The sequence below is a fragment of the Solea solea genome, chromosome 16 (genome assembly GCF_958295425.1).
Source record: "Solea solea chromosome 16, fSolSol10.1, whole genome shotgun sequence".
Lineage (NCBI taxonomy): Eukaryota > Metazoa > Chordata > Actinopteri > Pleuronectiformes > Soleidae > Solea > Solea solea.
In genome coordinates, this window is record NC_081149.1 from 7,711,434 (window position 1) to 7,738,251 (window position 26,818).

General features: G+C 40.3%; 1 protein-coding gene across 1 annotated transcript; it reads right to left on the bottom strand.

Moving 5' to 3' along the window:
• Positions 1-24,663, bottom strand: hs3st2 (heparan sulfate (glucosamine) 3-O-sulfotransferase 2). The gene is made up of 2 exons (XM_058653745.1): positions 24,015-24,663; positions 1-1,582 (listed from the first exon to the last, which is right to left on the bottom strand). Exons 1-2 carry the CDS (start codon positions 24,527-24,529, stop codon positions 964-966), a joined length of 1,134 nt encoding a protein of 377 aa, XP_058509728.1. The 5' UTR covers positions 24,530-24,663; the 3' UTR covers positions 1-963.
• Between the last annotated feature and the right edge of the window lie 2,155 nt (positions 24,664-26,818).

The following is a 26,818-nucleotide window of genomic DNA, read 5'->3' on the forward strand; positions in this document are numbered from 1 at the left end:
TACATGGAACAATTTTGCCTTTTTATTGTGGTCACAACAAAAAAAGAAGCGAACACAGAAAAAGCTGAGGTGAGTCCAACCACTTTTATCACGTCTCTTAATATATTGTATTATAGCACATTTATTCAGTAAATGTGTCACTGTTGCCTTTTTTTATATGAGCTTTTAATATGGATAAAAACGTTCAATACAGAATAACTGATTTTTATTATTAATTTGACATTTCGCTGCAGTGTCATGTTGAGAACTCATTAAAACCATAAACCAGTGGTTAAATTATGAATAAATGGGCAATGAATATTCAAGCAGTGTCATTAACGTAGGTCTGGTCCTGGTGGTTTGCTTGTTAATATTTGTTGATGGATTAACACCGTCTGTCCGTGCGATGAATTTGCGTGTCCTGTTTTGCAGTAAAGGAAAAAAAAAGTCTTTCTTTTTTAAAGAAATGGCACTTATTGTCACAACACCAACCCAGCATTATGGGAAACAATTACCATTTTTAAGTTCTGATTGGTAACAACTTTACAGCAACGACATTTGCAATAGGGAGGTGATTATTAGTGTAGAATCACCTGATTTATGATACACTTCCCAGTATGGTAATGGTGTGGTAATAAGGGGATTATATTGTAAATGCCATCTCATTTACACAGTAATATCCAGGTTATAGCTTGGTAATGAGAATTGTGTAATATCTAATATATAAATTGATCCTTTATACCCACACTCATGGTTTTACCAAGCTATTACTTGGTAATTACTATAGGATGAAATGACCATTTTCATTACGTTACTGTACTCCAGTGTAAAGTGTAACCATCTGGGTTAATTTTTTTTATATATTAAGTTAAATAGAGTTGTGATGACATTGGGTTGATACCCCAGGCTTTTTTTTTAATATATATCTTAACACATCTCTAGAGGTAGCCATTTTAAAAGCAGCACCGTTCCTGTATGGCTCTCTCAATCCCACTTGAAATCCTGTCCCACTGTTTCATAGAATTTAATATTAAATGGCCTATAAAACTCTCGCAGCTGCTCTATGACCTCGCGGTCGATCTGTACGTGAGTCCTCCCCTTGGATTTGCCGAGGCAGCGCGGCTGGCTGCTGCTCTCCGGCTTCTTCAGACAGGGGAAGCCTTTGGTTCGATTAAAGTAGAAGTGCTTGTCCGTGATTATTCGCTTCAGGCCCAAGAAGTCCTGAACGCGGCCCATCTCCCCCGCCGGATCCGTGATGAGCCGCTCGCCGCTCACAAAGTGCATCTGCGACAGGCGGAAGTACTGCAGCCAGTTCTCCAGGTGCAGGATGTACATTCCGATGCGAATGGCGTTCCAGGAAGTGTCAACAAGGCCCTGACTTCTGTTCTTAAAGGCCAGATCTTCGAACGTAGGGATGTCGGGCTTCTTGGAAAGAGTCTGCGTGTAGTCGGAGATGGCTCTGGTGACTGGGTTTCGCACCACAACAATCAGCTTGGTCTCGTGGGACATGCTCGTGATGCGTCTGGGTGCCTCTCTGGTGACAAAGTAGCTGGGCGTCTTCTCTAAAGTGATCTGGCTGTCGAGTGTTCGTGGCATCAGTGCCCTTGGGAGAGAAACAAAAGGATGAGTCAGCAAGGGGTTATTTTTCTGCCCTGGGGCATTTCACATAGCTTTACTTTTTTTTTTTGGCGATGGTGGATGTGGAAATGAAGTGACAGGGACAGTTTTACTTCAGGGAAGGGAACATCGCCAAACTGAATGGGAAAACAACCTTGTTACTGATGTAGTGATAAATGCACATTTACTAAACCCCCCCATTGCAATCCATCTTTTACGTAAATGGATCCTTAAACTGTTGCCTCTTGTTTTTAATTTGTATGAAACCAAAAAGCTGTTACTACCAATCATCCAGTGCCAAACAAACAATCAAAAAGCATAAATAATGCATTATAGTATGAAGCTAAAAGGAATAACAAACAAAAAACCTGCAGAGGGATTTGAGCTCCTACCTTTAACATTGTAGGTACAGAGTTTTTGCTCAACGGACAAAAACATGTGACGCTGTCGTCATCACTTTGTAGCTTGAATCTGCAAATGTGATCTTTACACAACACAACATGCATTTGTAGAATGTATGTACTGGTCTTTTATGATGATTTGCCCTTTGTCTAGCTGCAATCAAACTTCTCCTAATGGGATAATGAAGTGTAAAGATGATTATAAAGGACAAACGAGTGATTTACACTCATACGTTTGAACATGTCTCCTGACAGATGTCGAAATGACATTGTGATTTATTACACTGTATTTTCTTATATATTCTCATTAAGCTTCCTGTGTCTTGCATCTGTCTGTTTTTTTTTTTTTCCTTTGTTTACCAACTGTTACAAATGAATTGCCCTCAGTGGGTTTGTTTAATTGATTGTATGACATTTGAAAACCCAAACAGCAATCCAGCAAAGTAATGAGACGGGGTATGTGTGGAAATGGGAGAATTGATCAAATTGTACTTATTAAAGCATGTACCCCATGAACATCAACCTGCTAAATATTATTTTTGATTTAAAAAAAAAAAAATCAAGGACCATGTGTATTATTGGCTTACACACTAATGATAAACGCAAGAAAATTCCTGGATCCAACCATAACCCTTTAACGCCGAGCGTATTGCAGACGGCACATTTGTGCAACCGCACTTTGCGTTACCGTAATTACACAACGGTTTGTTATCGGAAAAATTCCAACAGTTTCTGAAAGTTGAGAAGTTGCAAGTCAAAGCAAACGTGTGGCTATTATGGTCATTTCACTCGCGCTGTTGCGAGAAGCAAGCCAATCAGCGTCTTTGTCGCCAGAGAGGAAAGATTTGCAAAAACGCCTGTACATAGTTTCCATTTTTTGGACATTGCGACAAAGACTCAGACAGATGTTTTAAATGTTTTATACTGTTCAAATTTAACACACAAAATCATCTGGTGTTCATGTACAAGTGTTTTACTTCATTTTAAAATGTTACTACTCTATTTTTACATGCAGTGAATTGTAAATAACTGCCAGATATTGGACGTTATTCTGGAAAAATGGGCAAAAGCACAAACTCACAGGAACATTTTCTGGCCCTTTTATGGTTAAGATAAGCACAAGTCCAGACGGACATTTCATTATATTCATGTATTCATCCTAAGACTCGTCTTTCCACTATTTTGGTGTAAAACTCAGTTTGGTCCTAAATAAACCAACATATGGCCAGCAAAGACATGAATGAAGACAAACTCCTTAATGAAAATAGATGCTAAGATCTGTCAGTGCATCCCACTGCCAGTTGGACTGGCCCTGTTCTGCATGGCAGCACATTTGTCTTGACCAACTGGTCACCAGTTCGACTCCCAGTTGGACGGAGCGTTTACTGCGTGTCTCCTCCCCAACTGTCTCGTCCTGTTTCTTGTCTCTCTCTTGACTAGATAACACTAAAAATCTAATGCTGTTGATGGAGTCACGTCGCGTTAGTTCTTTGCGCAGATTAGACCAAACCTCAATAAACACTGTGCTAATGTATTTGCTGGAGATTCATTTGATAGCAGTTTGCACAACACATACATGCATCATAATTATCATCGCCACGTGGCCGACATAATGGCTCCTCAAACTGCGGGCAAATGTTTGCATTTGTCCTGTGTTTTCCCTTCCCAGTGTAATATGTCATTCTGCTCTGGCACTTCAGCTCAGAGTAAGAGTTGATTAATAGCCATCTGGTGCTGGCTGCTGAGACGGCGCCGCAGCTCTTAGATCACCCCAACTTTGTTTCTTGTTTCCGTAAAAAAACAGAAGAGGGACTCCATATATCCGTATAACGTCAGCGCAACAACTCTGCAGGAAAAAAACAGAAAAAAAACCTCTCAAATGATGCTGTTAAAACAGTACTTTTCTCCTTTTTACCACTTTTATGATTATAGAGGATACAGATGCTGAATTTCACAGTGAGTTAAAAACGGGAGAGACTTTTTCATATGGTGTCAGCACAACGACTCTGCAGAAAAACAGAATTTACCACTTACAGGATTATAGAGCACCACTGCAGTACCTGTTCAATATGTGCCTGTTTTATTACCGATACAGTATATCTCGTCTCATCCAGACATCAAAATTGGCACGGCACACACTAGTGCAAGACTCACACCGGATGTGTGTGTTCAAACTGTCTGCTGCGTCTCGCTCGTCTCCCGTTACCACCGGTACGATGATGACTTCATCTCTGAAAGGAAGCGTCATGTGAGAGGATGAGAATCTGCACAGCTGTTGAAATAGTTTTAGATTCAGCCTGGACACTAAAGCTGCAGTGAGTGGTCTCTGTTATGTAATCATGCTGCTAGAATGTCAAAAATAGATGTACGTGGACAGTTGTACAAAAAGCAGGTGCGTGAATGGAATTTTGATCAATATCTCTTCCATTTCTTATCCAAATAATGCTGGAGTCAGAACTGCACACACTGTTGCCCTTATGACGTGCTTCGGCCCAAAATAACTGCCCCAACCCCTTCCGTTGGAGTACCAGAGGTGGAGATAGACCCACAACAGTCAGCTTGCAAGCCTGACCCAGTTTACTGTTCCAAACTGTACCAAACCATACCATGTTAGAAACGCGCCATGAGTTAAGTCATCTGCTGGGTTCGAAGCCATTGGAAAGTTACACAATTAACACACAGTTCCTTTTTGTTTATCGACGGACACAGAGTTTCTCAGAAAAGAGAAGAAAAGAGACACCCTGGCATATATATACACAGTGTCAGTACAACAATGCAGACAAACTTTAAAATTATTAGAAACATTGACCACCTTCATCATTATGATACATATATTGGAGCCGCTGAGTTTCCCTGAGTCAGTTTCGGGGTTAAAATAGAAGAGACTCTGTCGCACAGTGTCAGCAAAACAAACTCTGCAGCAAGAAGTCTAAAATGATACTATTAAAACAGACTTTCCCCCCTTTTTAACTTCATGATTATAGAAAATACCGCCCGCTAAATTTCTGTCCCACCAAATCTTTTGTTGGGTTACAGGCACGTTACTACAGTTCTGATGATTAAATGCCTTGCTTTCTTTATTATTACTGTGGGAAGGCTTCGATTAAAACCTAACCTTTCTCACAGCTTTCTTTCTCGAGGTATAGGTAGCCATAAGGTTACCTCTAAAGTCTCGGAAATATTGATCCATTTAGCTTTATTTATGAATCCGGAGTTGCTGGCTTGGGTGCCTCAGGGCCACCAGGCAACTATTAATCTTTTATGAGAACACCACCTTTTCGAGCAAACAGCTTTGCTACACACACACACAAAGAGGAAGAAAATCTTCCAGTAGGTGCAGAATCTGAACACATCTCATGCTGAGGAAACGGTCTTCGTTATCTGTCTGTTTTCACCGTCCTCGGAGATGAAGATTGCGTTTGTGAGAAGAAAACCCTGCGTCTGCTGGTTCACACCCGCAAAAACGGTTCGACCCAGGCCGAGCGTGTACACTGAGAGGTGACAGATGGCTCACCTTAAAATAATATACAACAATAATGTACAGCTATATGGCAACTATAGAATACACAGAACTATCTCTGGGACCTACTGCAGCCACGAGCGCTTGGAATAATACAAACAAAGGTGGTTTCAGGCTGAAATGTTTGGACACAGAATGTGTCCATCAGGAAGTTGCAGCCTACGCTAACTTACCTTGAGTTATTGATTTTTACATCTGTTTTGTTTGTTTTTCTCAGACCGAGTCTCGACACTGGATAAATGACATGACTGTCAGATGGAGGCTGCACAACACTGAATAAGAGAAATGAGAGAAATGGAAAATAGAGGTGTTAAAATCTGAGCGGCCGGCGCATCTGTTGTGCCACCATTTTGTTTCCAAAGGGATCAGAAATGTGTAAAGAAGGGTTAGTCATTTCTTTGCTTTTTTTTAAAAAAATAAATAAAATGGTGGTTACATGGTTACATAACAAAAGCATCAATCTACTGCTTTTACATAATTGTGTCTTGGCTCTTTTGTTTTTGTTTGAGATTAAACTTAAAAGTTTGGAGTTTGTCTTAGACAAACATTGACACTGTTGGTTATTATCGGCCTGAATGTCATTCTTGGGTAAAGGAGAAGACACTCTGGGCAACTGTAGCTCAGTCGGGTCATAATCCAACTGGAGGGTTCAATCCCAAACTCTGCTAATCTACATGGTGATGTGTGTCTGTGTTAGCAGCTTGTGAATGGTAGGGCTGCAACGAGTAATCGATAAATCTGCTATGAACTGATTACTAAATTAATCACCAACTGTTTTAAAAATGCTTTTCAGTTTGTTTATTTTTTAATATATATAATAAAGCAGGGTTTCTCAATACTGGTGTGTCCTGCATGTTTTTCAAAGTTTCCCTGCTCCAACACAGCTGATTCTAATTCTCAGCTCATAATGAACCATGGATTTGCATCAGATCCCAAGGATCAAGATCTAGAAACCCAGGGTTCTTTGCTAGATCAAACTAATCATTGGTTTTGGTCTGAGATCATCAATCTGAGGTTTGATGAACACAGATTAACAATAATCAACATTTTCCACACAAGTCGAGAAAAATCACTGACATTAACTAGACGATAGACGTGTGATGGGGAAAAAAAACAGAGCAGAAAAATCCTGTCATTTCTTTGTTTTCATTACTCGTATTTGCACTTTAGAAAGGCCTTTAGCACAGCAGCCATGTGTTGGCAGGAAACGCACAGGTGTTACAAACAAGTTCATACTTCAGGACGGCGTATGACCGTGAAGCAGCATACACACAAACATAATTCACACCTTTGATTTTCCTTCTGCGACCCGTCAAAATGTCTGCCCTGGCAACGAGCACATTCAAGTTCTCTATATTTGGTGCTATATGTGTTTTCTTCTTCTTTAGTTGCGTTTCCGTCCACTTTTTCTCTCCCCATGGATTTGCTGTCATGACACTGAATCAGTTGCGAGTGAAGCCAACGATGGAAATCCTGAGTCACATCCTTTTATATTGTTTGGCAAACATATTTATTTGGTTTGTACTCATCATAACAGCTCTTCTCTGTTTACACTGGAAATGGGTGGGAAAATAAAGAAAAATAAATATTTTTTATTTTCACATTCTTAGTGTTTCTGCACAGTGTTGAATTTTTATGTGGACTCATAAAAACGGATGAATGGCACGATTGTGCAGTTTCCTCTCAGTGATGAATGAATAATGGCCTGTTTATACTCCATTACTCAACAATTTTCGGTAATTATTGCTCGACAAAGCTTAATGAGTCACACAACGTTTTAAATTTTTTTAAATTTATGCTGTGCTGTAAAGTTTTAGTTGCCACCGTGTAACCACAGACGGCTCTGTCAGCTTGTTTGCTGTATCGGTCTTCACATGTGTCTCTTTTTCTTCTTGTTTTGATAATGGGTGGATGATTTAATTAAGTTCTTGAACTTCAGGAGGAGTTTTTACCAACTTGGAGTTTTAGCAAAGGTCAAAGGCTACCTCCCCCTCAAGGGTCTGGAGAGGGTAATCCATGCAACTCCCTCTACTTTGGCATCGACAGATCATTGAATGTCTCGTCTGCAACTCGTGCAGAACGCTGCAGCACTGGGGAGCGCAAACGTCAGCGCGTAACGGCCTCACTTTTAGGATTGATTTTAAAATTCTCTTAAGTGTTGGAAATGGACTGGCTGCTCAATATCTGGCTGAACTGTTGCACTCACGCAGTCCAGTCAGAGCGCTCAGGTCAGCTAACCGGCTACGTTTAGAAGTCCCAAAGACTGGAACATTAGATCCACCCAGACTGTTGAGCATTTTAAATGGTCTTTAAAAACCTATGGCTCTCCTAATCTCTCCGTACAGCACTTCGGTCAACCTTTGTTTGTTTTTTAAATAAATTTGAGTTTGAGAGGCAGAGATCGGGACTCAAGTCTGAGACTTTTGAGTCACTCAAACAGTGACCTTGACTCGGACTCGGACAGTAGTGGGTTGGGTTACTCTGTGGTCTGGTGCTGAACTTGTGAAGCAGTCTCAGGAGCAGCAGAGAATAATCCGTGCTCGGCTAAGACTGTCGTCCTTGTTTTATCCCACGTGACAGTGCATACAGCCATACGATCAGTATAAATCTACACAGCCTCATTATCTTAAAGACTTCACAAGACCTCCCGACTGAGGATTCCGGATTGCCGGTCCTGATCTTGCAATATTGTTTTTTCCGCTAACGGGCAGTAGGGGGAGACGTGGAGACAGAAATCCTGCATAATTCTGCATTAAACATTGAACGCTGAAAAATGTCATATGATGAGGCCGTTCTTTAAAGCCACCAACACAGAGGAACCTCATGTATCCTGTGGCGCAGGACACTCATGTTTTACCACTTGACAGACATCCAGTAAAAGGATTGTTTAATTATCTGTGACTGGAGCCCAGGAGGACGGAGTACAGTGTGATGATGAAAGGACGCTGGTCGTCATTTTTTATAGGAATCCGCTCTATTTATGATGAACGCTTTCATGTCGGTAGGAGCAGCCTCGAACCAGTTAGTTCCAAGTCACCTTTCTTTCAGTGATGTTAATGAGGAGCACAACAGGGACACCGGTCACATCTACAAACATGTTTTCTTAATGTTGCATTCATGGTCATGGCTCGTGTTCTTTATCTATCTTTTAATGGCTACACATTAGCCCTTTAATGGCCATTTGTGTCGTTTTAAGTTATACATGTATATAAAAGGATGCAAATGAAGGGCAGGAATTCATCATTTTTGATATACATTCACTCAAACACAACAGCAGCAGCAGCAGCAGCAGCAGCGGTGGTGGTGGCAGCCTCATTTATGTATCTGTTCATTACTGAGATAGCATGAATCAGACTAAGGGAAAACGTGACACCTGAGGCAGGCGTCTGAACCACAAATGTACTTTTATGCCCCGGAGAAGGAATCGGCACTGCACACAGCATCTGAAACTAAAAGATAAAATTGTGGGGTCTTTAGTGCAGCAGCTTTTTTTACTGAAAGCTGTTCAGTTCTTGCTTGATAATAATTATTTGCAATTCGAAAATCTACGTGATGTACCGGGGTAATCACGGGTGTTTCTGGAACTACTGAATCAAAATTCCCTTACCTTAACCATCACAACTAAATGCCTAATCCTTGACCTAAACATAAAAATGAACCATAAAACCAAGACTTTAAGCCCCAAAAAAACCTTTTAAAAAGGTTTTGAGACCAGACAAAATCCTCACTCCCTATGGGTTATATATTTTTTTGGTCCTCACAAAGATACACAAACACACACGCGCCCACAAACGGTAACACAGTCCTTGATGAACTGACATTTGAGTGAAGTGCCCTGATTGATTACAGCCTCCTCGTGCCGAGTCAACACTCAACTCTTTGTGGGTAATTTGCAGCTTTCTTCGCCATTTTCAGTGAAAGTTTAAGTCAGGATGCATTACAAGCATCGGAGGTGACATTTTAATCACTCTGACGAAATGAACTCAGCTGTGGAAGACCTGCTCAATACTCTCCTGGTCGAATAATGAGTTTATTTGCATTAGAAGGTATAATTATACAATTCATGAAGGTAATCTGTGTAAGAGAAAACACTTTATGAAGTCATCTCTGCAATTGCACTATATGTTATTCTAAGCTGATATTTTAACATGTATTCAGTTTAATTGACAGATCTGGGTGCTATTTTTTTTATCAACCACATGTGCAGCTGTGTTCGGTCTAATCTGACTTATTTTAAACTTCCCTAAATCAAAAAGAAATATTGTGTTTTTGCTTAACTACCTGTTAATTTTCACACAGTCTGTGCAGAAATAAGCCTGGCTGCAACGTGTCGAGGCACTTGTTTTTTTTCATAAAATACACATTTTTGAGAGTGAGCTACCAAAAGGAAAATCTAAATGAAATCAATATTTAATGTGACTCCAACCTTGGTAGCAGAGTCTGGCTGTGCCTCGTTAAGTTTTAAGCGTCTTAAACAGCTGTGTGCAAAGGTTGGTCACATGTTGTTTTTAGCCCCCTTTGAATTTTGTAAAATTATTTAAAAAAAATAAAACAAACAATTAAAATTTAAATGTGAACATGTCTCATTTCACACCTACCAAAACCTTTTACACATCACTGCACATACTTGATGCCACTTTCTATTCCATTCCATGATTCCATATTTTGTGGATCAAACGCAGTAAATGTACACAATTTACACAGACACACACATACTGTGGTGGACATGGATGGAACATTTACATGACATGGACCATAGGGTGACCTAATTGGCAGATTCACAAATGTAGGAAACTGGGAATTGGTCTCAAATGGTCATGAGCATGGCATAAATAATACATTGTAAATTGTAAAGCAAATATAGTTTTAATGACAACAGATGACGTCAACGCTGGAACTTAACTGACTTTTTCAGAAGTTACTTTAGGCAATTGTCAATTTTTTTTATTACAGTGGAGAAAAAAATCTAATTGATTGCACAGTGAAATGGTGATGGGAAAAAAAACAAGACAAACTGTGCTTATATTGGTCCACCAGTGAGCCTTGGATTCACCATAGAATTCTCTAGGCCACTGGTTTGGTGTTTTTGTGTGTGGAATAATGACAACTCAATTTTTGCACAAAAGCAAAAACATGAACAGTGTAGTGTTCATCGAGCAGTGATTGAAAAGGCAGATGGTGAAAAAAACAACTCCTCACGAGTTTGAAAGAGGAAAAAAAAAAAAAAAATCTATTTTGCACAGGAACAAAAAATGGGCCAAGATGGAGATTGCTTCTTGGATGGACATTCAATCTAGAGTTTACTTCATAAATGACATGTAGTTTGTCTTCCTTCCTTCAGAACCAGTAGGTAGTAGTTGTATATTAAAAGTTGACAATACAGGAGAAAATATGGGCTGAATAATTAATCATTTTCAGTCCCAAACCACATTTTGACACAATGCTATTAGCAAATTACCAAAGCTGCAGTTTAATTGTTCCATTTTTGATTGTTTTATTGTAGAATTGTTTTTTTTTGTAATTGCAACAGAAGTCCTCATCCCTTGTACTAGAGTAATGATGAATATTTTAATGGTTATATCATGTGGTGATGATCCATCTTGTTTGAAATTGTAAAGCACAGTAAATTTTACTCTGAAGCTTCACTTAAAAAAGATTATACTGCAAATATACATCACCCAGAATGGTTTAATTGTTCAGTCCTCGTTAATTCTGGGTATTTTGGTGAAGTGGTCAGCTGAGGAACACATACGCATTTTTTAAACAAGCTCCCGTCTGCGGTAGCTCGGGTCAATAATGGAAACGGTCATTGTTACTTGTTAATTTTCCTGCACCATCGCTACAAGCTATAGTCTACATATTGCAATGACCGGAGACGCTGGCTATATCTCGCTGAACAATTTATCTGTGTTGGCACAGTGGAAGCAGGAGGTCTGGAGTTCAAGCTCCGTTCCCTCTGGAGCTGCTGTATCATTAGACAGGAACGAGCCACAAACACGGGCATCTTCATTTCAAAGTAGCAGGAACTCCCCATTATACTCTGTTCCATTGCAGTGTGCATTTCCACAGGGAAACAAGTTTCAGCGGCGGCAACAGCAGCATTAATGCAGGACAACAATTAGAGTGACCGAGAGAGGGACGCTCAAGACAACGAAACGGACATATTCAATGAAAATGAACAGTGCCAATTAAAGCTGTCAATAAAGTCAGAATCATAAGGAAAAGAGTCAGAATGCACATAACAATTAATACCAATCTGAAATCCCGAGTCCCACAGTGGAGTCCACTGATTATGTAAGTGTGATGGTGTTTTCTGTCACCGCTGAGGCGAGAACAATAAATCCCTGAACTTTTCAGCTTCAGACATTTTGTCTCATAGAACAACTTCTAAAGAGCAGCGCGGGTTCATCAGGGATGCAGACCATCAGAACAAATAAAGGTCAGCTTTGAATCATCTCCTCCCGAACAATCAATGAACTCGGAATTTATTACTGTCATTTCAGCCCATGGGTTGAACTTAAAACAGAATGTTGCATATTGCCCGTTTTGAGTCGAGCTCGCAGCAAATGTTTGCAGTGCAAACACAACACTTTCATGTGTGATTTCATTCCAGGGACTTTAGTTTTCAGGGATTTAGGGGGACTGTAGGGAGTAAGAGGAACCTACATCAAATTGTATCCCCACCATAGCATCATATTTATGGATGCTAGCTGTTGGACTTTATAATTTTGTTGCTGTAGATGAATTCAAACAAAAGAGGTTTTTAATGTCAATGTGACTTCGTATTAAAATAAAAAAAGTGAACAGTAACAGTACGTCCGTCTGCACTTATTTTAACCATAAAGGGCTAGCAAATTATCCTGCAACTAAGTGCTTTTGCCCATTTTTCCCAGAATAAATTCAATATCTGGCAGTTATTTAGAAATCTACTGCTATTTTAATGTTAAAATAGTAAAATTGTATATGAACACCCACTTTTGCGTGTTAAATTTGAAATTTGAACAGTATCATTTCAAATAACATTTGTTTGAGTCTTTGTCTCAATGTCCAAAAACAGGCCACAAAATGGAAACTATGTACAGGCATTTTTTCCCACTCCTCTCCTCTGGTGACAAAGATGCCGATTCACTGGCTTCCTGCAACAGCGTGAGTGAAATTGCTGTAATAACCACACGTTGGCTTTGACGTGCAACTTCTCAGCTTTCAAAAACCGTTGGTATTTTTCCAGTAGCACAAACCGTTGCGTAATTACGATAATGCAAAGTGTGCTTGTGCAAATGTGTCATATGTGTGATACACTCGGTGTTCCAATTATATAGTAAACCATTGTAAATTATAACTTCCCCATATTATTATGGGCTGATTAAGCAGTAGTTCCCTGTGTAAATACTGTATTTTACTGTAATTTCACGGTAATTGTCATACAGTGTATTGAGGTGACTTAGCAACATTTCCTGTATACATAATGTTATCTACTGCAACTTCAGTTATTTCATAATCAATGCATTATTTAACTTTATATTTAACTCCAAAAAAATCACCTTAGATGAGTCCTTGGAGTTCAAGTCATTTTTATGCATATGGCCCGACACAATTTGCCTTGAAGGGCTTAACAGCAAGTTTCTCCCTCACATTGACAAGGACAGACGATAGCTACACCTGTCCTTCAGTGATTTTACAATAAACCCCCAAAAATGGTATTCTATCATTCATTATCACCGTGAAATCATCATGATGTATGACGAGTTCTTTCCCCGTATCGTGACCAATACTCACACTCATCCAGTATCAAACCAGTGTTAAGTGCACATCATCTTCCCCATCAATTATAATTGATGAAGCCATGAAACGGTCCATTACTAATAAAGCCGAGCTCCGCGTTGGGAGATTCTAGACGAACAATGATGTGTATGGGATTTTACTTTGAAGCCATTAATCACAATGTGAACAGTTTCTACAAGGCCAGAGAGGGCAGAGGGGGGATTTAGAGAATGGCCTTTAGCTCCCACTGGACAACAAATGTTTATCATTACAAGGACTAATAATGAACCTGGCCATTAAACAATACGGGGGCATATACATAGGCTGGGGCCAGAGAGAGAGGCTCAAATCACAGTATCTTTGACGCGCTCCGTTTGCCCAGTCTCTGGAGTAATTTAACAACAAAACAGTTACACAGTAAATTATAAGAAGAAGGCTCCTGGGCTCTCATTGCCAGTGTGTTATCACAGGAAGCAGCATGCAGAGTAATGATGCTCACAGTGCTTTGGTAATATTGTACACACAAACAAAATAAGCTTTGGTGTACAGATAAAAACCTCTCCCTTCCACAAAAGTCAACACCAAGCAACATTTTATCAGACACAAAAGGTCAAATAACATGAAATAATTAATTTCCTCTTAATTACAGCAGCACAAAGACGCCCAACAACGGTGAACACTGCAGTAATACAAGTGGATGACTGAACACCTGGAAGAATATGCAAATGGTTGCAGAGTAGGACTAAATTACTAAAACATAGTTTTTTTTGTTGGGGACAAACACCACAAGCTTATTAAAATCATGCACCATCCTGCGAACGTGTCACAACAACATCAACTCATTGTGTTTTTTATTCAAGTCATACAGATACATGAATTATTTTTAATTGGAGTTTTCAAGTGTTGATTTGCAGAACATTAATTCTTGGTCATATTCTCTAAACATGTTTTGATAATTAGTCAAGTGTTGATTTGCAGATGGTCAAACCACTTCGTCTGGGAAAACTTTCTTTCTGCTCTTTTGGGGAAATCATCACTGGAAACTTGTGCTTCCGCATCATCCATTTGCCCTGAAATGTCCTGAAAAGCCATTAACCGCTTATTTCACGCAGGTAGTCTGTGCAGAGAAAATGTTCCTCTAATGCTGCGTGGTTTTCATCATGTCTGAGCCACTGCACTCCCCCTCCCCCCTCAAAAAAAATGTCATCTTCCTCTTTCTTCCGTGATATGACAGCATATCAAGATCCAGTCTCCACCGGAGAGGCTGCTCCATTATTAAAGTATCACTCACTTAGATTACAGCTGTGATGACATCCGATCATTAATCACCGGCAACAGAGGCCTGCCGCCTTGAAAGTCCATTAAGAGTTAACCGAGAACAGTCCCGAGGAAAACGGTGAAGAACAGAGGTGAATAACAATTTAACATCCTGAGTCAAGCTTCCATTTCTCTTATTTAATAGGAGACAAATTGCTTGCAAATACCAGACTGCCTGAGCCAGATGTATTGCAATTGAACATTTTTCTCAGACATTATTTATAGCATGGCAACAGAGTACTGTACAAAAGCTGCATAATGTATTTCACCTTGGACCAAATCCCATTTAATCGCCGTCATTTCAACTCCTGCCTCTTGTTTTCCCTTGAAATAACAATTATTCATGGCCTGGTCTGTGGAGGGAAGTGACTGACACTTGCTCTCCTTGAGCAATAACACGTCGAATTGATCTGAGCAATGAGCTGTCACATTAACATATGGCACGGGAAAGTGTCCGGGGACGCTGGAAATAAAGACACTCAGACAGACTGACTGACAGGAGAGCCTCTAAAAACCTGAAGTGGATTCTAAATGGTTTGTTTTGAGTATTTTGATTAATTTGATCATGAATGAACATGAAATCATGTCTTTTACTGGCTTTTTTGGCCAAAGCATACTCAAACACGTGTGTTCTAAAGCTGCAATTCACATGAAACCTCTATTTTAATAACATTGACAGTATAAGTGGTAGTCTGCATCAGTAATGGGCAGATTATATCCTGCCCCTGCACACAGCATAAGTACACCTTTTCCTCCGTTTTCCCACAGCAGCATTTCAACTGTCATAAATGGAGACGTCTTGAATTTCCATCAACACTGAAACCTTTAGAAGTTCTCTACGAGAGCGCCTTTGGCAATGTGACAGTCAAGGATATTTATAAATGAAGTGTGGACGGTCCACCTTTCTTTAGTAGTTTCACTCTGTACTCTGATGATAAAAAAGAAGAAGAAAAAAAGTACAAAAGGAGCAAAAGCGCAGACAGGATCTGATCCCAGCTCAGTGGGGACATGCTAAGGTTTGCCAAGAGGGGGGAAAACGAACAAGCTGACACTGTCTAAATGCCGGCAAAGGATCATTGACTTTTACAGATACAGCAAATGATAGTCATCAGTCATCTATTGCTCGGACCGATGGCAAATTTCCTGACGACACAAAAACACGGTATCATCCTGATGACTTTGTTGACAACCTTTGTTTCCTGTGTGAGAAGAAGACAGGATGCCAACAGCCACGGAGATACAAAAGACAAACACGGAGAGATAGTGGACATAAGGAAAAGTAAATGAGGAAAAAAAGGAAAAGAAAACACTGTTAAATACCACAACTATCTAATTTACACCTATGTTGCTGTTCAAGTGTGTTGTTTTTGACTTGTCCATCAAGTTCACACTCAATTAAATGGCCTAACATCAAAATTTATGTCAATCTTTTTAATTGTGACACAGTGGTTATGTGAAAATTTTCAAGTGTTCAGTCAGAGGGGACTATTGTGACATGAGCCACGTTGTCTAATTATTCCGGACGTAAACAAAGGCTGCACATGTCTACTCGTCCCCTCGCTGTCCACTATCTGTCTAATTCCCTCCACGTGGGGGGTGTTGTGCCAATCTCAGCTGTCATAGGGCCAACCCTGGACAGTTTTTCCAGTCTATCACAGGGCCACATATAGATAATTATGAGTGTCCAATTTACCTAATTGCCATATTGCAGGTTTTGGACTGTGGGAGGAAGCCGGAGAACCCGGAGGAAACCCACGCACACACGGAGAGAACATGCAAACTCCATGCAGAAAAGCCTTTGCTCCAACCAGTGCTTGAACCCTGAGTGCTGAGCACTACACCAATGACTTATGTCTAGGGCTGGGTACCGAACTTCGGTTCTTTTATGGTACCGATCGAAACATGCCTTGTTTTTCGATCCCAATTTTCGGTACCTACGGAGTTAAAACGAGAGTTTTGCACTGAAAATAATGTTTATTTTTTCAATCTAAAACCTCAATGAGTATAAAAATGCCGGAAAGCTGGAAAATAAAAACTCAGGTTTTTTAAAATTTTCTTTTTTAGAACTCGTTATAAAACTGGTATAGAAAAAAGTATCGTTCAGGAACCGTATTGGTTCTGGTATCGAACATGTTTGATTGATACCCAGCCCAACAAGTTGTGTCTGTGTAAAAACAGCTACTTTAAAGATTGGAACAGATATGAGACATTTGTTGTGAAGACACCGTCAGACTCTTTAAATGTCTCATCATGATTTTTTTTTATCTTTCCCCAAACTTAAATTTGAGTTGCCTGAAAAGATGATAAAACATTCATTGCTCTACAGTTGACACAATTTGAGCGCAGAGTGTAAAAGTTGACGAGGTTGTTGAGACGGGCCACTAATAAAATCCAAGCTCAGATTCTTTGTGCTGATGGGGTGTAAAAGTCAGTGGCACTGAATGTTGGCACACGTATGTAAGATAAACCATAATTCACACTTTTTAACATCCGTAAGAAGAGATATTAGTGATTTTAGGCGCCACTGTAGTTTTAATCTCTTCACACTTTCTCCAGAGGCCTTGACACAACAGGTCAGAAGAAAGTCTCAATCTTCTTCTTCTCTTCCAAAGAGTTTTTGACTTACTTTGCACTTCCTTTAAAAACTTTTTTTTTTTCCTCCAAAATCTATACGACCTGAATTTCAATATATCAACTCACTAGCACCGAACTCTCAACTTCCACGAGCGCTGCCATTTTTTGAAAACATCAGCAAAAAACACACATCACAACACACATCACATCACAACTTATCTTTTTCTAAACTTCGCACACAGTCTTGAATACGACATGAGGGATTAAACTTGGCTGCAAAATAACTTTACTGATAGGAACGTACGCATGATTTGAAATTATCTGAATGATTCTATCAAAGGAACTTGAGTCTCTTGTGCCTGTGTAAGAGTGGGTTTTGTAATTAATGTTAATCACTACATCATGTCTCCCGAGCAGCACCCGCGCGCTGAAGACAACTCATTAATAATGCAGAGGAAAAGCCGGACCATCCTTTGCTGTGTAATGTGCACTTTTCTATGTTAATGTTTCGAGCCGTCTAACTTTGTGTCCTCATCAACCTTTTTCTGATGATACTGTTCCAGCGCTCCCTGCCTCCCCGAGCCAATTAATGTGGACCTGGAGAACATCCGTCGCCGCAACCTCTCATACAAGTTCAACACTTCTCGCTGGAATCGACTGCAAGTGCCGGCGACTCCTGCGAAATCAATAGAGCCGAGATGCCCTTTTAAGTCTTGATGGTGTATAGCGACATGTTTTTGTTTGATCTTTATGATGCTGCGGAGAATGGTGGGGGGAAAAAGAAAAAGCGGTGAGAAAAGTTCAAGGAAATTGGTGGCAGCGAAATGTCTTTATTAGCAGGCCTTGTGTGATTGTGTGAGCAAAGTAAATGAGGCCACGTGAGTGTTCTCTGTTCAGGAGACGCGGTTAATGAACACTGCACCATCTTTATTCCCATCCTAAATGATGTGTCACATGACTAATGCAACAGGACAGACTGTGGAAACTGAGCTGAACGAGTGCCCAAATGAACAACTGGCCACTTATCAGAGTTTGACAGATATTCTGTTTAATGTTAGTTATGTGTTGTGATGTTGCAATAGTTTTATGTTTGGCTTGACTATTGTTGCATTAGTAAGTAAAGTAAATAGTTTTTTTTATTCTTTAAATGTGTCCAAATAAAAGCTGATTCATTCAAAATATAAATGTGGCATTAAGGTATTTAGGAATTTTTATTTTCAATTATATAATGAAATATAATGTTCAATATTGAAACACTTAATCTAATGTTATTGCAGATGGCAATAGTTCAATTATATGGAATCTATACCTACAATTTTAATGGTATAGCATATATAATTTCAGGTGAAGTAAAGTGTGAGCTGACTGCTGTTAGAATCAAGATGATGATTATTATTAAGTCATATTTATCTGATTTTCCTTATGTTTTTGGTACATGCATGTACAACATACATCAGCGTTATAAGTGCTGCAATTGAGTCACTTTCTTGTGAAGGCACTGGAGTTGCATTGCATTTGTTGATGAAACACTTGAGGTGTGTGTGTGTGTGTGTGTGTGTGAGAAACACTTGTGGTGTGTGACTCTCAGAAAGATGGACCTTGTGTTGAGTCTTTTATCTGATGGGCCTACACCTTGGTAATTAAACCAAGGTCAATAATGAACCGTTGTGCTTAAATAGAACATCAGCAGAAATTGACAGATGACCATGTCTTCCCTGTGCGGCGATAACTGTGAATAAAATAAGAATAAAATAGCCCATCTACTATTCTCAAGGTCAAAAATGACAATGCTCAAATGTAGAATGCTCATTTCTAGCATGTTGTATATAATCTGTACAGTCTATATTCCCTTTAAAGAGATAATTCATGGTTTTTTGAGTTGTAGGACATACTGACTTCTCAATTTCCTTGGACCAAAACCAATTTTAGCCACTCACCAAAAGGCTCACTTCATAAAATCTATGCCTGCTTAAGTCTGTGATACGTTAAGATGATGTGTCCGACTATTTCTTGCTGTTAAACAGCTTTGGACGACTGGATACTGAAGTCACCTTCCTGTACCATAGTCCACAGTAGATGTAAGTCCTGTGTTGACCTAATTTACCTAAAGCCCGCCCCACACTAGAGGACGATTGGCCAGATTTTGGTCGTGATCTGGCCCTTCCGACAATCGTGGGTGCCTTCTGATTTTAGACGGCTTATCCTGTAGTCTGAGGGATTAACAGACGCAATTTTAACTTTGGTGAGAAAGAGATTGAACAGTTTACAAACTTCAGTTTCTTGCTGGAAGAAGCTAGAATCTATTAAGATACAGTATTATAGAATTGAGCAGATGTAGATAGTGTCCGGTGAGCCCTTTTTTTTTTTTAAGTGGCCAAAATCAGCCAAATTATCGGTAAAAGCAAGTAAACAAAATAATAGTGATCCAATCTAGGCAACAGTCATCAAGACAATTAGAGACTATATAGCCTTGAATATTATTATTCCAGCTATTATGATAAATACTTTCATTACTGATGAATCTGCTGATTATTTCCAAGTTTGTTACATTGTATGGATTTAAAAATACATTTTATTTTGTGTGGTTGTAATCTGCTGCAGGTTATGGAGCACAAAAAACCCCATTATTTGGTTAAAGCTCTAACCTATATAATAACTACGACGTGAAACCCACTGATAGAAAGAGATGTTCTGTGTATATATATTGATATACAGTATAAATGGGGCTATTACACACGGCTTACCTCAGCAAAGTAGAGAAAACATACACCAAATGTGACTTTCTGCAGACAAAAATGTGACAGTTAATCAAAACGGAAGAATACCTTACGTGACTCGCCGCCAACGAGCCAAACGTATGTGACAGGAAATCACTGCGGGCCAGTCTAATTCAATGAGCATCACTCAGCCAGTCATCAAATTGAATAACATTCGCTTCAGCCTGAATTATTCCGGTGTTTGTGTCCAAGGTGTTGTTTGTTTATGTTAAACACATAAACAGTGTTCAATTTCCCTTTATATCAGCGAGGCACCTCATTTATCTTCACTTAAGTGACACGGAGAGAAAACAAAATCGAACTTCTGTAAAGCCTGAGTTAATAGTCTGCTTATTGATGAAGTAAACTGTTGCGGCTGTTTAATGAAATTGCTTTAAGATGTTAGTTGCATGTGATGGAAGGTGGAGGCTGTGGTCAGTGGATATATTGGGGGGGGGGGCAGGAGGGAATCTGATGTGCGGATGTTTGATGGTGCGGCTCCTGCGTGTTTGGAGAAGCAGGGGAAAAAATTGGTCATTTTGAGTTCAATCGCACATGAAATTCCGCCTCTCATTCCTGTGCATTATCAGCGCTTTAGCATCAGATGTAATGCGGCATCATTTTGCATAACCATTATGATGCAATGAGGGAAATAATGTGTCGTGATTGTGATCAAAACAACACTTCTCGGTGAGCTCACTTGTAGTTCCAACTCGTGGGATTTGTTTACTGCGATGCGCTGATGCTTGTACATAAAGACCTACTGTGTGAGTGAATACACAACTGACTCCCTTTTTAAACTGTGTCTTTATTTGGCCTGATGTGTGCATGTGTTTCCATAAATTAATCAACCGTTTCACCACTGAAAAGGGGGAAAAAAACCAACAACAACCCTCTGAGTCCATCTCCATGTGCCAAGGCATTCTATTCAACAGGCTCTCCAGCTCACACAGTTAATTATCACTAAGGCCAGCACCTTTCACTGTCACTGCATTGTTTCTGAATCAGTGTGACAACAATAAAGCCTAATTGTTAATACAGTTTAAACAGAAAACTTCAGAAACATGGAAGCCCCCGCGTAGGCTAAATAACGGGATACATACAAATATGTGAAAATAGGATTAGTGCCAGGTTTTGCAATTACACAGAACCTGAAAAAGTGTCTTTTCAGCCTCTGACCAGGCGTTTTTGGAGAGTTTGGTGCCATTGATTCAGCAAAACGATGACCTCAGGTGTATTAGTTTCAAGATGGAAAGGGTTGACCTTCCTCTATGGTATCTTAATTCTATTTTATTTTGTCAGCGTTTTGTTGGTGTGCATAGCAAACAGGAAATCATGAATATTTCTGGTGAAACAATTAAACTTTTATTTTGTAGGATAAGCGATGCAGAATGCGGCGACTATTGAAAATGATAACAATCATCTCCGTCAAGAGGTTATGTTTCCATTGGTGTGGGTTTATCTTTAAGTTTGTCCTTCTGTTAGCTGTCAATTCCTGTCAACTCAGATTTGTTGGTGTGTTCCAATTAAAATTTGGTACAAATCCACCCACTCATGACGTCACAAATAAGGACCAACATTTGAAGAAATCCCTATCTTTTGTAATGGGCAAAAAAAAGAAAAAATTAGGTATGTGAATGCAGGTTCAAAAACCATCAGGCTGATCCAGATTACAGCACATGATGTGTGTATCTCAGCAACATCATAACAGATTGGGATGAATGTTGTCTTCTGGACTTCAGTTTTTGGGGTCCTTGCTGTACTTGATTTGTTGTCAACATTTGCTTATTAGATGTTTAAAATACAGAAAAGTCAAATGTGGTATGTGTGATGTTTGTACATACGGATTTCATGTAAATGTATTACTTATTTATGAGTTTGAGCTGTAAAATATCAAATAAGAATTACTTTGGGTTTCAACAATGACATCTTAGGAATCTTTTCCAAAACCATCAGGTGTTTGTATTGGAAATGGCATTGGAATATTCTTACATTCTGGTATTTGCTCTTAGAAATCCACAGTGAGTGGACTCTAATGGAATCAAACTGGCAGATTTGCTGTGTCATGGCCTTGTGTCACATATACAAAATCCAGGAAGTCCAGGACTCAGTGGAAGGACCTACCATTTTTCCAACAATCTGATGATAAAGTTTAAAAACTTCCGTCTCCACGTGAACTTAAGTCTGTGGCTCCAGAAAATATGTATGCATGTGCACGATTGGGAAAAAATAAATGAAAACATGCATATCCAGTGATTAAAAGCATATAAATGGGTGTTTAAAAAAATGTGCAAACTCAGGCTGCTTAAAGCCAGAGTAAAGTGAAGACACCGTGTGGAGTGCATGTCTAATAAGACCTGAGCAAACCATCCGCTGAGACGGGGGAGGGCAGGAACTCATCTTGTGCTGTTTGTTCTCACGGCGCAGCCCGAGGAAAGACATCGTCGCCTGTTCCATGTTCCTGGAAGCGTCGCTATGTGGTCTGTTCCTGCCACTCTATAGTGACAGTGTTGCTACGTGAGCAAAAAGCTCCCCGGGTCCGAGAAAATGTATCGCGATGCTATCAAATCTGGTTGGAGGAGACCAAGAAGACTTGATTGCACAACGTTTTCCAGACAGTGGGCACTCAATATGGAAATGCTCGTCCCTGTTTCATAATTCATTAAAGTCACTTGAATTCAAGTTTTACTGGCACACAATAGGTGAAAGGTAGAGGAGTGTGAATTAGAAAAGGTGTCCATGTCAACACGAATTTGGATCCCTGCATATTTAGCCTGTTTGAAGGCAGCTGGAAACCTGGGGCTGTTGTTCACATCTGTGCTGCTGCCTGATTGTGTGCGTGAACTGATCCTGCAGCTAGTGTGTGTTCAGCATTAAGTCGCTGTGCTGACATGACAGCCATCATCTGCAACACATCATCACACAAAGTCTAAAGGTGTGATTTGTGGGTGCAAAAACTATGGAGGGTTTGTGTGTTTGCAACAGCGTGGATTTTCACCGCAGTGTTTCGTAAAAGTTCTGTCATGTCTTTGTACGACGTGTCATTTTGCCAATCTTCCTGTTTGCTGCTGTGTCTCCGTGAACGGTGTTGCCCCACCCTAAGTCTGGTCTCTTAGGTCTGCTTATCAGCTGCTCTTGTAGTTGTCCCGGAAACGAGGTTGAAGCTTGAGATTTTGGAGACTTTTCAGTTTTGTCTCCCAAAGCAAACCTGGTTATAAATCTCTTCTTAAAACACACCTATTTTCCCTTGGCTTTTGTGTAAAATGCTGGGCTTTTTTTGTCTTATGGATTTGAATATTACTACGCAGCACTTTGGCCAACCTTGTTCCTTAATTCATTAGATTGAACTAGGATTTGATGATTATCGCAATACAATGCAAGTTAAATATTTAGTTTTGCTCCCGAGTGAAAGTTGAGGAAACCTTTCTATCGATTGTGATTTTTTTTCAAAGTGCCTACACATATTATGTTGAACCTCTGTTATATTGCCATTGAATCAAATGCTATCACAATATGTTATTACACGGCCTACAGACTGAAGAAGAGAGTGAGCTAATGAGTGAAACACATTAAGACTGAGAACATGACCTTATTGATCATGTTTGACACAAAAGGATGAACTTGATGTAGACACATAGACAGTATTCTCTTTTTATAGCTATACAAATCATCAAATGAAAAAGGCTGCTTATACAAACTGTCAAATCTAAGAAGGTGTTATATCATGATGCATTGATCTGTGAAACCCACGCAAATGATTTAAAACAAATCCCCTTTTCCAGAATCAGAGGAAAATATTAAAAAAAGAAAAGATTTATTCCTGGCCCATCCCTCCACCCAGCCTTTGTCACATTTACATAATCGTGCTGACACATAAACAAACGGACACAACACATTAACCATCTGTTCGGCTGATGATCGTTTAACATCAGGACCTCAAGTTTCTGAGGGAAGCAGAGGAGAGTGACTGCTGTGGCACTGACAGAAGTAAACACGGTGCGTGCGCGTGCAGGAAGATGCCACATGACATGTATAAATGATAAAAACATATCGATACAATATCAACTCTGAGGCTCATCTTCTCCTCACCTGTACCAGTCCAGCCCTCTGTCGTAGTTTCTGTCAAAAAAGTGCGGCTCAGTTCCGAGTGCGCGCACATCTGGATGTATCCTGATGAACTCCAGCACCGCCCTGGTGCCTCCTTTCTTTACCCCGACTATCAACGCGTTAGGCAGCTTCTTATTCCCATATTTCTGCGCCACAGTCATGTTCCTCAACTTCATGTCCGCCCAGTGACTTCCAGACGCGGCGGGGACTTTGCTTTGGTCGCCGGGATCAGTCGATCCTCGCCGGGCAGCTGCGGTCTCATCAAGGGCGGAGCGCATTTCCAACGAAGCGCAATTGTCCACATTTCCAAGAAGTTTCTTTCCGCCCGCGGTCTTACTCGGTGGGCATCGTTTGCCCTCGTAACCCTGATTGGTCATGATTGTGCCGCGGCAAAAAATGATACTGTAGCACAGGTAAGTGCAAGACAGAGACACGGTGAATATGAAGGCGAATCTGGCGCTGAATCTGTGCGTAGATGAGAGGAACCTCTGTGCCATGTCTCCATGGGTTCAGAGTGCTGCATGGTTTTCCATCTGGAGTCTGCCTCCCCTCTCTCTTGGTCTGCGACCGGAGACTGGCAACAGCACAGGTTCCAAAGTGAGGCAGACTGGCATATGAGCATAGGGCTGGCTTCTTGGAGGCATCAAGTGCGCGCAACTCGCGTTATTTCTTTTCATAGGCTGCTGAACTGTGCGCAGAGTCTTGGCGCATCATATGATACACGCAGAGAAAACAAGTTCTTCAGAAGTAGTTTGAAGTTAAACATCTGATGGCTGTTTTGAAAATGAACCCTAAAGGAATTTGACGCCCATTGCTGTCCTCGTTCTCCTTACTGAGTGTGACAGGAGAGGGGGAAAAAACGTCCAGTGCATCCAGTGTGTCCCCAAAAACACTTAACTCTCACCAGTGGCGCGTCTCTTCTCCTCTTTCTCTCCTCCGAGGGGATTTCGATGAAGAGCCCACATTTTCCTTTCATTATAAACTTATGAAGATATATTCACTTACAGGCTACATACTATGAGACTTCACGTAAATGATCATAATTCAGTATGCGTTTTATCCTCTAAAGGGACATTTGTTATATATTTTATGGAACATGTTGGGTGGTAATGTGTAACTTTACAGATTTAAAAACAATGGACACTAACAGTGCTCCTTCAACTCTCTTCTAAATGTCTGTTACATTCAAACCATTGTCATAAGAGTTCACACAATGCTCAATTAAGCTGATGCTCCACACAACTGAGTTTCTCAGTGAAGTAGTTCTTGGATGTGGTGTCTACTGGTGGATGGGACGTGATTTATGTCAAGACAGATGCAGGCAACGGCAACATTGCGCTAGTAAAGCGAGGCAGCTGCAAAAAGGTTGGACAATGTTTGAAAACACAAAGAAACGGTGGAGAAAAGTGTCAATCGTACTGCTCAAAAAACCTGGTTGCAGTTTGATGGGTTAAAGGTTTCTTATTCCCCAGTGCTGCTGCTGTATACACACAAATGGCCCCTCAGAGTTTTTGCTTAACTGAGGCCGTTCTCACCAAACAAACGCAGAATAATAACAGCAACAACAACGCAAACCACCGAAAAGAAGATGTCGGAGTTGCGGGTGGCACGTTAACTGACCCTAATGGTCCATTCTTTCGTAATCCTCTGCAGTATATGCTTTTTAAAAAGAGGATTCTGTTCAGGCTAAGCCACATACATTTTTATAGCAGCTATCAACAGTTTTGTTATAAATTTTCTTCTGCGTGCAACTCGTTTGCTTTTCACTTGAAACAGAATGATTTATCAAGGCTGAGCAATATTCTCTCTTTGCACTCGCTCACTCACACACACACACGCACACACACACACATCTCTGCTGCCATGATGTGCTCTGCATGCAGACGAGAAGGTAAAGTTTCAGAGTGGGTTCTTTCACTGTCATGGTAGAAGTTTGTTTCATTGCAGGGGGACGTGGTGAATCAGACGCACCGGCTACAATATTCCTGTTCTTCCACGTTTTAAATGAAGTGTGAACTCACATTGTCATTGTCACTTCAATTGTCTGTTTCGGGGAAGGCATTTTGACTTTTGTTTTAAACCCATTTGTATTGGTCGTGTGTGTAAACTGGAGCAAACATAAGTGGCAGTAATCGGTTCCTAAAAAAAGGGAAAAGCACAGAAGTGTAGAGTGTCACTTTTGCAAAAGGATAGTAATGATTTGTGTCCTTGAATTGTAAGCCATTAGCTAGAAACTAATAAACGGAGCGGATGCTGCGAGGTGAAGGTAAAAGCAATCTCCTTGATTATTTCCAGAACACTGGCAATAAGCCTGAACTGATTTCATTTTAACAACAACAATTACACGTTTGGCATCCATAAATATGTCGCCGGTCTTTGCATTTAGGTTCTCTTTAAAAATGCTGGTAGAGAAATACAGAGAAGGTCAGAGGGAGCTGCATTGTGCCTTTGTAGATGTGGAAAAAGCCCATGACAGGGTGCCGAGAGAGGAACTATGGTACTGTATGAGAAGTTCAAGGTGGAGGTGGGACTACATCAGGGTTTGACTCTGAGTCCCTTCTTGTTTGCGGTGGTGATGGACAGACTGACAGATGAGGTTAGACAGGAATCTCCATGGACTATGATGTTTGCAGATGACATTGTGATCTGTGGTGAGAGCAGAGACCAGGTGGAGGAAAAGCTCGAGAGGTGGAGATATGCTCTAGAAAGGAGAGAAATGAAGGTTAGTCGCAGCAAGACAGAATATATGTGTGTGAATGAGAGGAACCCAAGTGGAACCATGAGGC